This window comes from Drosophila tropicalis, unplaced genomic scaffold (genome assembly GCF_018151085.1).
Source record: "Drosophila tropicalis isolate 14030-0801.00 unplaced genomic scaffold, ASM1815108v1 contig_845, whole genome shotgun sequence".
Taxonomy (NCBI): Eukaryota; Metazoa; Arthropoda; class Insecta; order Diptera; family Drosophilidae; genus Drosophila; species Drosophila tropicalis.
The window spans coordinates 8042520-8056357 of NW_027173338.1; the positions used below are offsets into that span (position 1 = coordinate 8042520).

Below are 13838 nucleotides of genomic sequence, written 5' to 3' on the forward strand. Positions count from 1 at the left end.
TCAAAAGCACTCAGAGGTCTGTTTCAAATTTGGTATATGATCCACTTTTAAGAAGTATTTTCAAGTTCTTGTATTGTTCCTCTGAAGTGTCTCAAAGTTATTTAGATACATATTTAGCAAATGAGTCTAAGATATAGTACTACATGAAATCATCTTCACCATATTCAATTTTTGCGAAATGAATATTTACCGAATCTTATAAACTCTTTTAAGGAATTTTTTATTAAGCTAAAGTCTGGGATTGTATTAAATACTAAATATTCAGTATTCTAGTAATGTAAAATGTAAAAAAAGACATGCAATCACAAAGATTTTGAGTATGATTCTAAGAGAAATCGATATGGTGGTGACTAAGTTTAAGTGGCAATTTATGGATACTTATCTAGGTAACGAAATCACTTACTCACCTGTTGTACATAGTTGTTGTTGCTTTTGTTATCCCATATAGTATTTAACAAGACCAAGCTTGTGTCAGCCATCTCAGCTCTGACTCAGAGGTAAGATAAATAGAAATACATTTGCAGCCGTTAATCAGATGCATGAATCTTACATTAAAACGAAATACAAAGTCGATCGTCCGTTTTTCATTTATATAAATCTTAATGACAAATTTCCCCTTGTGGATATTTTAAATGGCTTAGTGTCAAACAATTAGCTGCAAAATATTTGCCCAAATTGAGAGTTAAACTCAAATGCAATTTGAAATCGGATTGTTTCTATGCCAGTGGCCAAATGGCTTTGTGTGTCAGCCGGAAGCGCAAAATTCCTATAGCTCGAAATGTGTGTTCGTGTCTGTGTGTGTGAGAGAGTGTGTGTAGTCTCGAAAATTCGCATGACAATGACAATTATCTCATATCCTTTTGAGTGTTCACCCTAGCCTCCATCCTTTCAGATACACACACTCACTCACTTACTCACTCACATATCTAGTTATAGCCACTCCCACACAATGAGGGATAATTGTGCGTTACGCATACGCCAAGTGTGCCACAGTATGGGTTTGATTTTATTGCCCTACCGCTTGGCCCTAAAGGAAGAGACTAAAGCCAATTTGTGCGGGCCAAGCAATTTGGCAATGGGAAGCCAACAACAAAAATAGAGAAGAAAAAAAAAACACAAAATTGGGACACAGACAATTTTTGGGTCCATAGAAATTTTGTCATTCTATTTTTTTTTTTTTTTTTTTTGATTTTCTTGTTCCTTTTTTTTTCTGGGCCACGACAAATTGAATTGAAGTGGGAGAAGTGGGATGAGGAGAGCTCCAATAAACCGAGTTATATATGTCAAGTGAATGCTTCAAGTGGCGTATACATATGCAATCATTCGACCGAAACTGACTAATTGATTTTGTGAAGGCCGAGGAACTAATTAATGTTCTACATATGTCTCAATGTATTTGTATGATTTCTTTCTTAATTATGTTAAATGTAGATATATTAATTGTATATGGTCTCGACACCCCAAGGTGCTTGAAAGCGTCCAGGTCTGGGGTACAATTCGAAATTCAATTGATACCATTCAAAACAAAATGCTTCGGTTTTCAGCCAATCCAAATCGGTAATAGGAAATTTGATTTTCAACAAAAACTCACTTATAGTTCGTAAAGTTTTGGCCATAGGTATCCGTGTGCGGGTTAGAATTCGAAGTTTTACTTGTAAAAAGAAAATTGAAAATGATTATGATTCGAAATAAATTTAAATTATATTCAATCCTTACTATCATGTAAGCCTGTATTTTTGTTTAGTAGACAGGAATATGTTATGCAAAGATGAATATAATCCGTATAAAGTATGTTGGTATTGAAGTATGCTAAAGAAAATTGTAATACACGAAAATTTAAAATTTATCGATCTTCATCAGAAGACTTACGATTGTTCATCACGTTGTAGGATGTGCAGCGGCGTTGGTATTGAAGAATATCTAATGGAGTTGTGGCATAAGCATACCAAACACCCAAAAGCTAAAGGAAATCTCAATTAGTAAATGAATCAAAAAGCATTATATTCATATACCCGCTCCTTGCTGATATTCTTGAGTGGTATCATTGTTCTTGGACACACCCTGACTTGAAGCTTTCTTTTTAATCTAGGATCTGCTCGACCAAATGATGATCTCTTTACAACTGATTTCTTTATTTCAATTGGAAAAATTTTACTAAGCTTTCCATTCCACGATCGTCTTAAACTTGTAGCATTAGAATTTCTGCTGATGTTATATAAATTTGAATCCGTTGTATTCGAAAAACTTTCCTTTACATGACTGGAGGCTCTTTCTACCAGTAAGATAAATGTTAATAGCACCGTTATCAGTAGTAGCCTAAGAAGAAGGTAATAATTATTTATATATGTTGATTTTGGAAAGAAAATCACTTACAGTTTTCTTATGGGCATGTCTCTTTTTACTCAGTTCCATGACTCTACTAACTTTAAGTAAGTTGTACTTGGAATTATATTTTGGAAAAACCAATTTAAATGTTAAGGCACAGATGTTTGTCGCAGACAGACGTCTGTACATAAAAGGAGAGCTTTAAAAGAGTTTATTGAACAGGTAGGTAATTATATTATATTACTATTGCACTTGTTGAGATTTCTGCTTCATAAAGATGAGATCAACTTTTGCGCCATAGAACTTTTTTCAGTCAACAATTGACGTAGCAGTTGGTAAATCGATAAAAGCACAATTAGTGGGAAAGTTAAAAGTTGACGGTTTCTATTCAGACCGTCACTGGGATATCGACTCAAGCAATAAACTAGAAATTGTAATCCAAAGTTATGTGTAAGAGGCAAATCTCCAAGGAAAAAAAGGTAGTTTGAAAGGTCTTATTACTAACTTTCTTTAACTTTCGACACCAAACTATTTTCGACGGAAACTAAACTTCCAGAAGTGAAGCAGAAGCTTTGCACTTTGGGTCCACCTTTATAAGGTTTCATGACTTAGAGAATCCTCTAGAGCTTAGATTGATGACTAATGACCTGGTAAAGCAGTTGAAGTTTTAGATTTCAGAGTTTGAACAGATCCCAATAAAACATTTAATCAAGTTTTATTTAAGAGAAATGCAATTCTGTCATTATAATATTGAAAAATAGGTTTAGAAGAAAAATATCTTTTCAAAAACAAATATTTCATATTTTTCAATATTAAAATTTACTATACTTTAAGTTTCGTGCAAAAATCTCAGAGGAATTTTCTTCGGCTTTCTGTTTTTTTTTTTTTTTTTTTCAGCACATTTGTTTCGCTTGTTAATCTTTTGTTGAAATTACGTTGTTTTGTTTACAATATGAATGAAATGAATGCAAGTTATTTCTATACTCTATACGGAAATGTATAACGGAATCGGAAATGGGGCACGGACATTTGCAATTATACTCGAGTTGATGAGGCAGACAAGTCAGAGCGGCCTTCAGTTTCAGCTTGAGCACTTTGTATGTCACAGCTGTTGCTGTTGAGCGGCGGCTATGATTGTTGTTCCCTCTCTTGTTGCAATTGCTAGTGCAATTTCAGTTGAATGGTTCAGAGAATCAGATCTGATTATGTCATCAGCATGACATCTTTATTCGACATGCTTGTTTCATAGCCGGTTGTTGGTAGCAGTTATTATATGTCAGTATAAAATCAAATGGCTGGCACTTTGTTTGCAAGTATCTTATTAGTAGTTCTAATTTACGCCATGATACTTCGAGACTTATGGTTGGGTGTCTATGGTAGTCATGGTTGCTGTGCATGTCCATCGGACTCGTGTAGTCTGGCTCAATGGCCATGCTGCACAAAAAAGACCAAATGGTGGATTAAAATATTTGGCTAGAATACATGTGCAAAGGAATGTAAATTGGAATTGCAGTACATAAACTTAAATATCTTCAGTTAAGCTACATTAAAAACAAGTTACAAGCTACTTATAATTCCTAATAAATAATGCCAAATGGCCATAATGGAATGATGTATCAGTTCTTCTACTAAACATTTCTTACATATCGGTAATTATACCAGAGATTGAATGAAGCCCAAGTACAGTGAAAATAATTACCACCAAGTCTTATTTTCTAAACAAGTTCATGATACTTAAATTCAATTTAGGGCTTCTTAAAAACTATAGAAAATAAAACAACTGCAGAATTAAATTTCCTTAGTTATTTGTTGAAAAATTTAAAGCAATTTCTAGAACAATTTTTTCGATAATTACTCCTTTATTTTTCGGCAATGGCTCGCTCTTTTGTTAATAAATTTTGCATGGAATTTGATTATCTTCAACTCAACTAACTTCAATCTAACAGAAAGAAAAAAAAAATAGGAAAAATCATTAAACATTTTAATTTATTTATTTTCAATTAACAAACACCAAACATTCTGTGTACAGCTCGCCAGCTCACTGGCTTTTATTTTTGGGCAATTTTGCGCAACAATTATGTGAACCTCTCTGAACCTCCGCGTCGCCGGCAGCTGTAGCATCAACAGCATCAGACCCGACCCGACATCAAATGATTTATTCAATTTGTGCTATGAAGCGTAAACTTTTTGTTTGCTTGTTGGCTTCCAATGTCTATCCCGTTGCCCCATAGCCCGATGCCCCATTGTACATACCTCTGACGTTTGTTGGCATCAGCAGCAGCAGCAGCAACAGCAGCGGAAGTTCGCTGTGTGAATCAATCGCAAACGAGTCAACTCCCGGCGTTCCGGCGATTGCTGGCTGGATGACTGACCCTCCCTCACATGACCCATGCCATCTTTGTGATCTGCTCTGCTATGCCATTTAAATAGTTTTCCCTTATGGGTGTTTTTTTTTTTTGTTTTGTTTTGAAAACATTTATTCGGTGATACAACAGTTTTGGCCATTTGTTAAATCCTTGACACTAAATATTTTTGGTTCATGTTAATAAAGATAATAAAACTGTCGTTCGTCAAGTTTCAGTTGACATCATCTCGTGATCTCTTTCACCAATGATTGATTGCAATAAAACAAGAGTTTTCATTGCCTTTTCTTTTCGTATCAATTATAAGTACATCAGTTGGCAAACAGATGATAAAAAGTGTAAAATTATTGCACTTTTCAGCTTCATTTGTTTATGACCCAACTTCTCGATCTCAAACCCCCCATTTCCATTCTCATTCCCATCGAGCTTTTCGAACTTTTTTCTTTTTGCTGTGTTTTATGAGTGTTTTTGCGAAAACAAAAACAAAAATCAAAAAAACTTTTTACAGCAATACTGAGTTAATTACTTTTTCTTGTAACTACGATTGAGAGAGTCGTTTTGGCATGATTTTGCCTGGTTTCGGTTGGCCGCCTCAAGCAATGCAGCCTCCATAATTAATAAGCATTTAGTGCGACACACCCCAAAAAAGGTCTTCTTCAATGATGTTGTCAAGAAATCATGTTGAAACAACAAGAGAGAGAAAAAAAAACCTATTTAATATTTGATTTTTATGGTGCATTTTGCACACCTCAACTTTTTTTTTTTTGTTTAAGTATTTCTTTTTTTCTGAAGGGCAAAACGTGCTCAAAGTGCGATGACGATGAAGACGATGATTTCACCTGTTTGAGAGAGGTAAACTAAAGGAGAAACATAAAGAAAAAGAAAATTATTTTGAAGTTGACTCAATGGATGTCTGATGTCTGTTATATTTAGATTGTTTATTTCCCTTGTAACTCTTTAACTCTTGAAGTCAACATTTTCAAGGCAACCATTTCTCAAAAATACAATTAATGCATTTTATGGTTTAGAAATATATTAATCTTAGCTGACAATTGAATAAACACATTGTTAAGCTGAATCCTAGTGGAGAGCAGGTACTTTTTAAGTTAAAGTCCCCTTATTTACACTCTGCTGAACACTGACCTTCTCTAATGGAACAAAATGTCGAGCAGCTGCTCTTTCAGTGCCTCCAGCTTAGCATACATGAAAGAGTTGAGGACACCAAGAAAGCCGTCGTGCTGGGTCTGGAAATGGCAATACGTGTCTGCCTATTGAGATTTTGATGGCAATTGTTATTGAAAACAGTCAGTGGGGTGCCCGAAACTTTTGATTTTTCAATTTCAGAGTTATTTTGGGACAATTGGCAAAACCGTTGAATCGATTGAAGCAACAAAAGTAATATTTAATAAATAATAACAAAATGGTTTTAAGTAGAGTCTCCCCTAAATAGTATTTGGTCAGAATATAAGAATATGGCAGTTTATTTTTGTTGGGATATATCCCTTATGACCTTCTATCTTCTGTAAATGTATATTCTATCTTTTCTTGTTCAAACGACTCGAACAAATTGATTGCCATTGACGAAGGATAATTGCCAAAATCAATACTAAAAGGAACGACTAATTTGTTGAAATTTATTTTCCTTCACGTAAAGTGTCTTGTTTATCTTCTTCGTTGCCTGATGGTCGCCCAATAACCAACGTGTGGGTTTTTTTGTTGCTATTTTTTGGTCTTTTCGTTTTTGTGGCCAAAGTATCGCAAAATGTGTTGGTCATATAAATTTCATTTATGCCAGTTAAATTAATTACTGTCAACACATGCGAAGCGGCAGCAGTGAACGGCAAAGAGCCGCAACAACAACTGCCAGTCAGGCACAAAAACTAAAGCAGGCCAAGCTAAAAGTCCAAAGTGAATGAAGAAGAGGAAGAGAAAAACAGCATCGAAAACGACGATGGCGACGCCGCATCACGGGCAAGTGAGTCTCTGGGGCGATACGAGTCTCAAGCATGTTGCGAACATAAACACAAAGTCATAAAGTTTTTACACAAAAACATTTAATTTTATTGCATTTTTGGGCAGCAGCCAGACGACGTCGACGGCGACTTCAACTACAACGATGGCCAAGTCGGCACGAACAATGAGTGCACCCATAGGGGTAGGAGTCTTAGCAGCAATGGGTGTGATAAATGTAGGTGGATATGGCGGCGAAGGCATTCGGGAGGGCCGGTGCATGGTCTGTTGTTGGCCAGGCCAACTTAATTTGCTTCAAATCGAGCAAAACTGCAGGCTACACACACACACATACACACGCACACCACAGAAGCGAACAAAATCTCATTGCAACAAATTTTCAACTGACCGACTGGCATTGTGTGTGTGTAATTTTTTTTTGGTTTTTATTTTCTTTTATATAAAAATCTAGACCAAAAAACTTTTTGATTATGCTGCCGGCGGCTTCCTAAAAGATGAAATAGATGGACGAAAAAGTTGCTTGCTTGATCTTCCCACACATCTCAAATGAATACATCTCATATGTTTGTGTGTGTGAGCTGGTGTCAGTAAATGGAATAAAATACAATGTCGACATGCATCCTCGGCAAACAAAAATCTTCCTGCATTTGCATCATCATGATCATTTCCAAAAAGCATCTTCATCATCGTCGCCCGAAAAGAGAATCCCAACACCCAACTCTCATCTGTTAAGTGTGCAAAAATAAACTTATTTGTATACATTTTCAAGAAAATTTGATATCTCAAGAGAAAATGTGACTAGATGTATCAACAGTGGCAGTTACACACATGCAAATGCAGAGCTTTGTGCTAATAGATAGTATAAAGGACTAGACAAATCACAAGGCTCAAAATTGTGAAAAGTGAAAGATACTTAGACTTAAAAGTTAATCATTCCATTAGAAAGCCTTTCTGATATTCCTTCATTCTCTATATATGAAATTATGGTAAGTTTCGGTCCTACTTATGCATATTTGCACATATTGTGTCTCCTACTTCTCTCTCTTTCTCTCGTTTTTTTTTGGCATTAAAATATAAATTATGCGGCATCAGCAAAAACCACAAAAATGTGAATGCACAAATAGAAACAAGAATCAAAAAAAAAAGTATATGAAAAAATATCAATGTGCGTATACGTAATGTGCATTAACATCCAACAAGTGTGGATGAATGAGGGTAGGAACAAAAACACAAGCTTCACTAGGTTGGTGGTTATATGCAAGTGGGAAAAATGCCAACAATTTTCGGTTGTCGGCATTTTGAAATCATTTTCAATGCACAAGCACACACACACACACACACACGCAGACAGCCTTCAAATGCCATAGAATGTGTTTAATAATCGTCATAATGATGGAAACGATGACGATAATGAAGATGGTGGCCTGAAATGCGTTTAATGTAGGAGGTGGTTAAAGGGCAGGAATTTGCTGAAGTGGTCGCGGTCTATGCGGTTATTGCTCAAGCAGATCGATAAACTGTGTAAAAGGTTAAGCGATTACCATTTATGGTTTATTTCAAGCAGTTGCTTAGGTCAGGTAAGCGATGATATAGAAAGTCATAAACGAAGAGGAAAATATTTGCCTTTAAAGTATCTATGTAAGTGTTTCAATTGATTTGTTGGAAATTTGATCTGTTTTTTATTCCCGCTAATCAATGATGGAGAACAATTTAATGAATGAATTACTTATCAGCGTAAAACAGATACTTGAAGGGAAGCACTCAATATCAAAATGAACCCTCCGTAAAAATGGAAATAAATTAATAAAGAAATTAATGTATGAGTTGTCCTATTTGATATCAGAAACAGCTTCCAGCCTTATAGGTCTCTGTCAAGGACAGTCTAACATTTTTCGATTGCCTTATACTATTTATTTGTTATATTACAAAGTTTATTTTAAAGGTTTCTACAGGATTTGGTTGGTACATCTTTTTTAGAAGATGGGCATTTCATTGCCTCTGTGAAAAACTTAAAGTCTTTTTAGACCTAAATGAAGGGCATAATGACATTCATATTGTTTTCATAGTCATTTCTTAGATATTTTTATGATGTCATCTTTGTCTCCCTTCGTTCTGTGCACTTCAATTCTGACCAGCTGTGTGACATCCCCTAAATTTACCCATCATATGCGTATGGCTACTTTCAAGGCAATGTCAAGAATGCAGCAATAAAGACATTTACATATGATGGTGGGAGGAGGACACCAACGGATAGGCATCTGTAGACACATACATATGCTGCCTGGCAGTGATGCTAACCCCAAGCCTCTAACATTTCAAGGGCAACCTAAACATACCAATTTACTTTGAGTCAGAGCAGTAGCAGAGCAAAGGCAGGGATGGCGAAGGAAGAGATCTGGGTAGCGATAGACGCTGATGTCGGCAGAGTAGCATCCGTGACATGGCCCATGGCCCATCATGGCCCATGGCATATGTCTGCGATGCTCATTAGGGCGCACAGCGTGGCGTGGCTAATGTGACAACAACCAAGGGGGCACTGTGGAGAGGGTGGTGGTGGTCGGTTGGAGGGGTGTGGAATGAGTGGCCACCCAGGGGGGGATTTTTCATTTGACTTTGCAGTCGCTACCTTTTTTTCGTATGTTTCTTTTACCCCAACTTATTTGTTTCACTCAGACTGGGTTCTCTTATTCTCTGCCACTGCCTCTCATGGGGCAGGGTGGGGGTGGCAGATTGGTGGCCAGAATGGGGAGAATTCAGGCTGAGGCTTTCAACATTTATTCCTTTTCGTCGCTTTTATTGTTTTGTTTTCACTGTGGTAGCCCCGCATTGTTGTTGGCATTGTCGTTGCTGCTGTTGCGGCTGCTCCTGTTTGGGTAATTCAATTTACTGCCACAATTTTCATTTGTGCAAATTTCAAATGACTTGAGGATATTATTTCTTTCGTTACGTCCAGTAGCTAGTAGGCTCTTTTACTTATACCTTTATTTTTCCTTTTTTTTTTTTTTTTGGTTCGCCCCAAAATCATTTCATGCACAATTTGTTTGGTCTTTTCATTTTTATTTTCCCGCCGCATTGTGAACAAAAATTTAATGCGACTTCTTTAGTTGAGTCAATTTTCCCCCCTGCTGACTGTCTAAGGGTTAACTAGGTAGTGGGGTGGTGGGATGGATGGGAGTGTTGGAGTTCAGCAACATGCTAAGTCTTTTGTCTAGAAATGCTAAACGCGTATTGTTCGAGCTTAAGAGAGACTTGCAACAGAGAAATGTTAAATATTTCTCTTTGGTGCATAGACAATACAATTTCTCTTAGCAAAGGGATGTTCTATGCTCTGTCTGCTGTCTCTGTAATCTTAGTTTAACTTGGTCAGAATGTTAGCTCGTGATGGCCAAAATGTTAAAAATGAAAATGTTGAACTTGTTAAAATTGACTAGCAAAATTATTGCGCAAATTAGCAATCATCAATGATTTTAGATGTCTTAATGATATCCTCTAATTAGTTGCAAAAGGCCTAACGATCCTATCATTATATCTTATATCCATTTTGTCAAGTTTTGTTATGTAAATCTTTCTAAAATCTTATCTCTATGTTTGACACATGTTTGAATTATCAACACGAAAAATTAGGGCCCAATATAGGTAACATACGAAAAAAATCTAAAGATTATGAATTTAATTTATCATAAATCTAAGATAACGTGCCTTTATTCCTTATTGATAATTGAACTGACTAGATCTAGCCATTTTGCTCACCTTCTTTGCCGAAGGAACTCAACTTCGGTTATCTTAACTTTTAAGAGTGTTTTAACTTGGCTTTAACATTTTACTGTTGGCCAAATGCAATTTCTCTTTTTTTATTTACAAACAACTGTTATGTTAGCATATCATGCTCTTCTTTTTCATGCTGTTAAGGTTATTGGCCACTGTGAACTCCTGTCTTTGTGTTGCTTGTGTGTCCTTTTTGCCTGAAAACAGTTGAAGCAAATTGTGTAGAAAATTTTAATGTTCCCATGAGTAATATTTGAAGCTTTTTGCCTGTCTTGGCAGTTTTCTGTTTTGGACGTGCTTCAGCACACATTGCTGGCCGTTCGAAAAACAGGAAAAACAAAAGTACTGCACATTTTGTTGAATGTTTCAATATCTTACCTTCGGTTAAGCATGACAATTTTATAAGATAACTCATATATCGACAGATGATACTATGGAAGCGGCATTTCAGTTTTTCAATCCATTTTTTTCTTTCTTAAATCGGTGTTTGATTAATGTTCTCTCCAAGGACTTGATACCCTGCACTTATTTGGGTTAAACAAAAAAAAAGTGTGACTAGTCGTTTTTTCGTTCGACTTTCACTCCTGCTTACTGGGTATTTGATAGAAGACTATTAGGCAGAAGACTTTGGCTTAGTTTTGATTTATTTTTCTTTACGAATGACAAGGGTTGAGTGTTGGACAGAAATTAACTAAAATAAATGGTTTTAAAGATTGCATTTCCACATGCCATTAATATTGCTTGCAATTTATTCCACAAAACCCGCCCAAAAACTGAGTAAACAAATGGCTAACGAAACTTTTTTGGCAGCCATTCACAAATGCACATGGCGTGCATACACACACACACACACTTCCCCTCTTACACACACACACATACACGCATACGAAATGGCAAACAATTATTTGAAATTTGATGTTGCCCATTGTGTGTGTTACTTTCCATCGACTCTTTTCATTCACTTTCTTTTCGGATGCCTCGTGTGTACATGGGGCGTATACGTAATGTGCGACGTTTAAAACATCCGTTTGAAATATTTCTTGACAATTTTCTAAATTTCTTAAACAATTTCTCAATGTCTGTTAACCGTTTTAAAAGTGTCTGCACTTTTGTTTGCCTTCACCATTGACCACTACCGAAACCAAGTTCAAGTGATTCCCTTTCGTTTCGTTCTGCCATTCATACACGCAAAAGTGATTTAGTATTTTGTGTGCGAGTGTGTGTGTGGTGAGTGAGTGAGTGTGGGTATTTGTGTGTATTGTTGGCCTGTCGATAAAAGCAATCAATTCTTGATTTATTGTCCAGCTTCCAGGCAGGAGTTGAGAATTTGTCGGCCAAAAAGCAGCAGCAACATCACAAGCACAAACAGAAATCAGGTTAAGCAGGAATCGAAGAATGAAAAGGTGCAATTTTTAATGGTACTGAAGGTATGGGGATATGGGGGCGTATGTGTTATGTGAAAAATTTGAATTTTGCATAAATAAATTTACTGCCCAAGTCATTGATTTCTGGACTACCCTACGCAATATTGAAATTCAATTGGCTTATGGAAATCCAGAACAAGTAAAATGCTGTCCATGCAATTACTCACTAGACATTTCTTGAATGCTAAAGCTACACTTCAATAACACATGACAAATTTTGTGACCTTATCTTAGACTGAAAAGGCACTTTAATTTCCTCAAATTCCTCAAGCTCCTGTTGTATTGAAACATGAAACAATTCTTCATAATTTTCACTCTATCGAACCAATTTGGTTCATTAACTGTCTATTTTTCCATTCAAGTGCAAAGATTAAACCAACAAAAGGTTAAACGATTAACTAAACACAAAGGGGTAAGTTAAGACAACTGAGTTCAGCTGAGGCTACTGGACATTATAATGCCACTTCAAATGCCGAATGACAGTAATTGCTTTTGCAGTGATTTCATTTTATTCCATTTAAATCCAAAAACCTGTGTCTCAAAGGACCAACTAGAAATACAGAGCCATGTTGAGTCTTTAATACGGATCATCAGACTTCACCCCTAAAGCTGGGATGCCTTTGTATTTCTAATTGCAAAAGGTTTTTCGATTTGAACCAAACAACATTGTTGGGGTTTTCCAACCATTAGCTAAAAATATTCCCTCGTTTACAGTTAACACAAACACACACAGGCACACAGACATGCAACAATTGCCCTCGGTCAACACAAAAATCAAACGAGAAAGAAAAAACAACACAGAAGAGAAAAACCGCACGAACAGCTACAACAAAGCCTTATTGATTTTTGACTTGAATGCGGTTTATAAAATGTTTTGCACAGACAAACAGACAATGAAGGGATGAGCTCGAAAGGGGGGAGAGGTATGCTGGGTCTGTATGGCACAGGCAGGATCAGACAGAGGCTGTTGCAGTTAAGCCTTTAGGCAGGACATTTCTACATATTTCTGAAAAACATCCCTGTAAATGCGAGAGTGAGTGTGTGGGTTTGTATGTGCCTCACTTTAAATGGCCTGGAAAATCAGTTTGAGTGGTAGACACAATTTAGTTGCTCAGAAATTTGTTTATATACTACACTTTCATATATGTAGATGAATGACTTAACTTTTTCACCGTTTTCTGTTGCACGCCACTTGAGAAGAGGCAAACTGCTTAAAAGGCATATTAACACAATCGACACGCAGTTTGTGTGTGTCTGTGGGTGTGTGCAAAGGCAAAGTTGAAATGCACATTTCAAACTAAGACAGCCAGGCAAAAGGGGCAAAAGCGAAGTGGGTGGGTGGGTTTTAGGACCCAAACAAAAGGCTGCTAACAAGCAGCAGCAGAGAAAAGAACATGATAAAGTAAAACAAAATGAGCAACACTTGACTAACAAGAAATGGCGGCGATGTCGAGGAAAAAAAAAAAAATATTCATACCCACCCATCCCACTTTTGTAGAAAGGATACCCTAAAATCTTGTGATTTTTTTCAGGCTTTTTACTTTTTCATTGATTTTTCTTAAGTTTTTCTGTTTTGATTTTGTTGTTGTAGGTACTGAATTTGCAATGAGTTTTGTTCAATTTCGGATTTCCTTATTGTTTCCTTTTCTTTACCTTTCTTCCATACTATTTACATAAACTTTTAAAGTTGTCTCTTATGATTTTTTATGCTTTTCTTTGCTTTTGATTCGTATCTCCTTTTTATTGAGATTTTTCGTGCTTTCTTTACGCAATTTTATTTCCTATCTATCTGTACATCTTTATCAATTCTCCTTCTCGACATGAGCGGATGTTTTCAGGACTTCTCCATATCCTTCGCATTATATATTTCTTTTTGTGTCTGTAATATAACTCTATGTTCTTAACAGAGTTTTAAATTTTTCATATTATTTTCTATGTCAATTAACTTATATGTATTTTTTGTTGTTTTTGTATTTATTAGTTCATTTTC

General features: G+C 36.1%; 2 protein-coding genes across 2 annotated transcripts; one reads left to right on the top strand and one right to left on the bottom strand.

Moving 5' to 3' along the window:
- Positions 1-1368: 1368 nt before the first annotated feature.
- LOC137581322 (uncharacterized) lies at positions 1369-2396 on the bottom strand. The gene is made up of 5 exons (XM_068295542.1): positions 2374-2396; positions 2013-2316; positions 1870-1960; positions 1717-1809; positions 1369-1651 (listed from the first exon to the last, which is right to left on the bottom strand). The coding sequence occupies exons 1-5, from the start codon at positions 2388-2390 to the stop codon at positions 1437-1439; spliced, it is 720 nt and encodes a 239-aa protein (XP_068151643.1). The 5' UTR covers positions 2391-2396; the 3' UTR covers positions 1369-1436.
- Positions 2397-3616: 1220 nt separating this feature from the next.
- On the top strand, positions 3617-3802 carry LOC137580787 (uncharacterized). Its single transcript, XM_068294908.1, has one exon. It carries the CDS (start codon positions 3617-3619, stop codon positions 3800-3802), a length of 186 nt encoding a protein of 61 aa, XP_068151009.1.
- The last annotated feature ends 10036 nt before the right edge of the window (positions 3803-13838 follow it).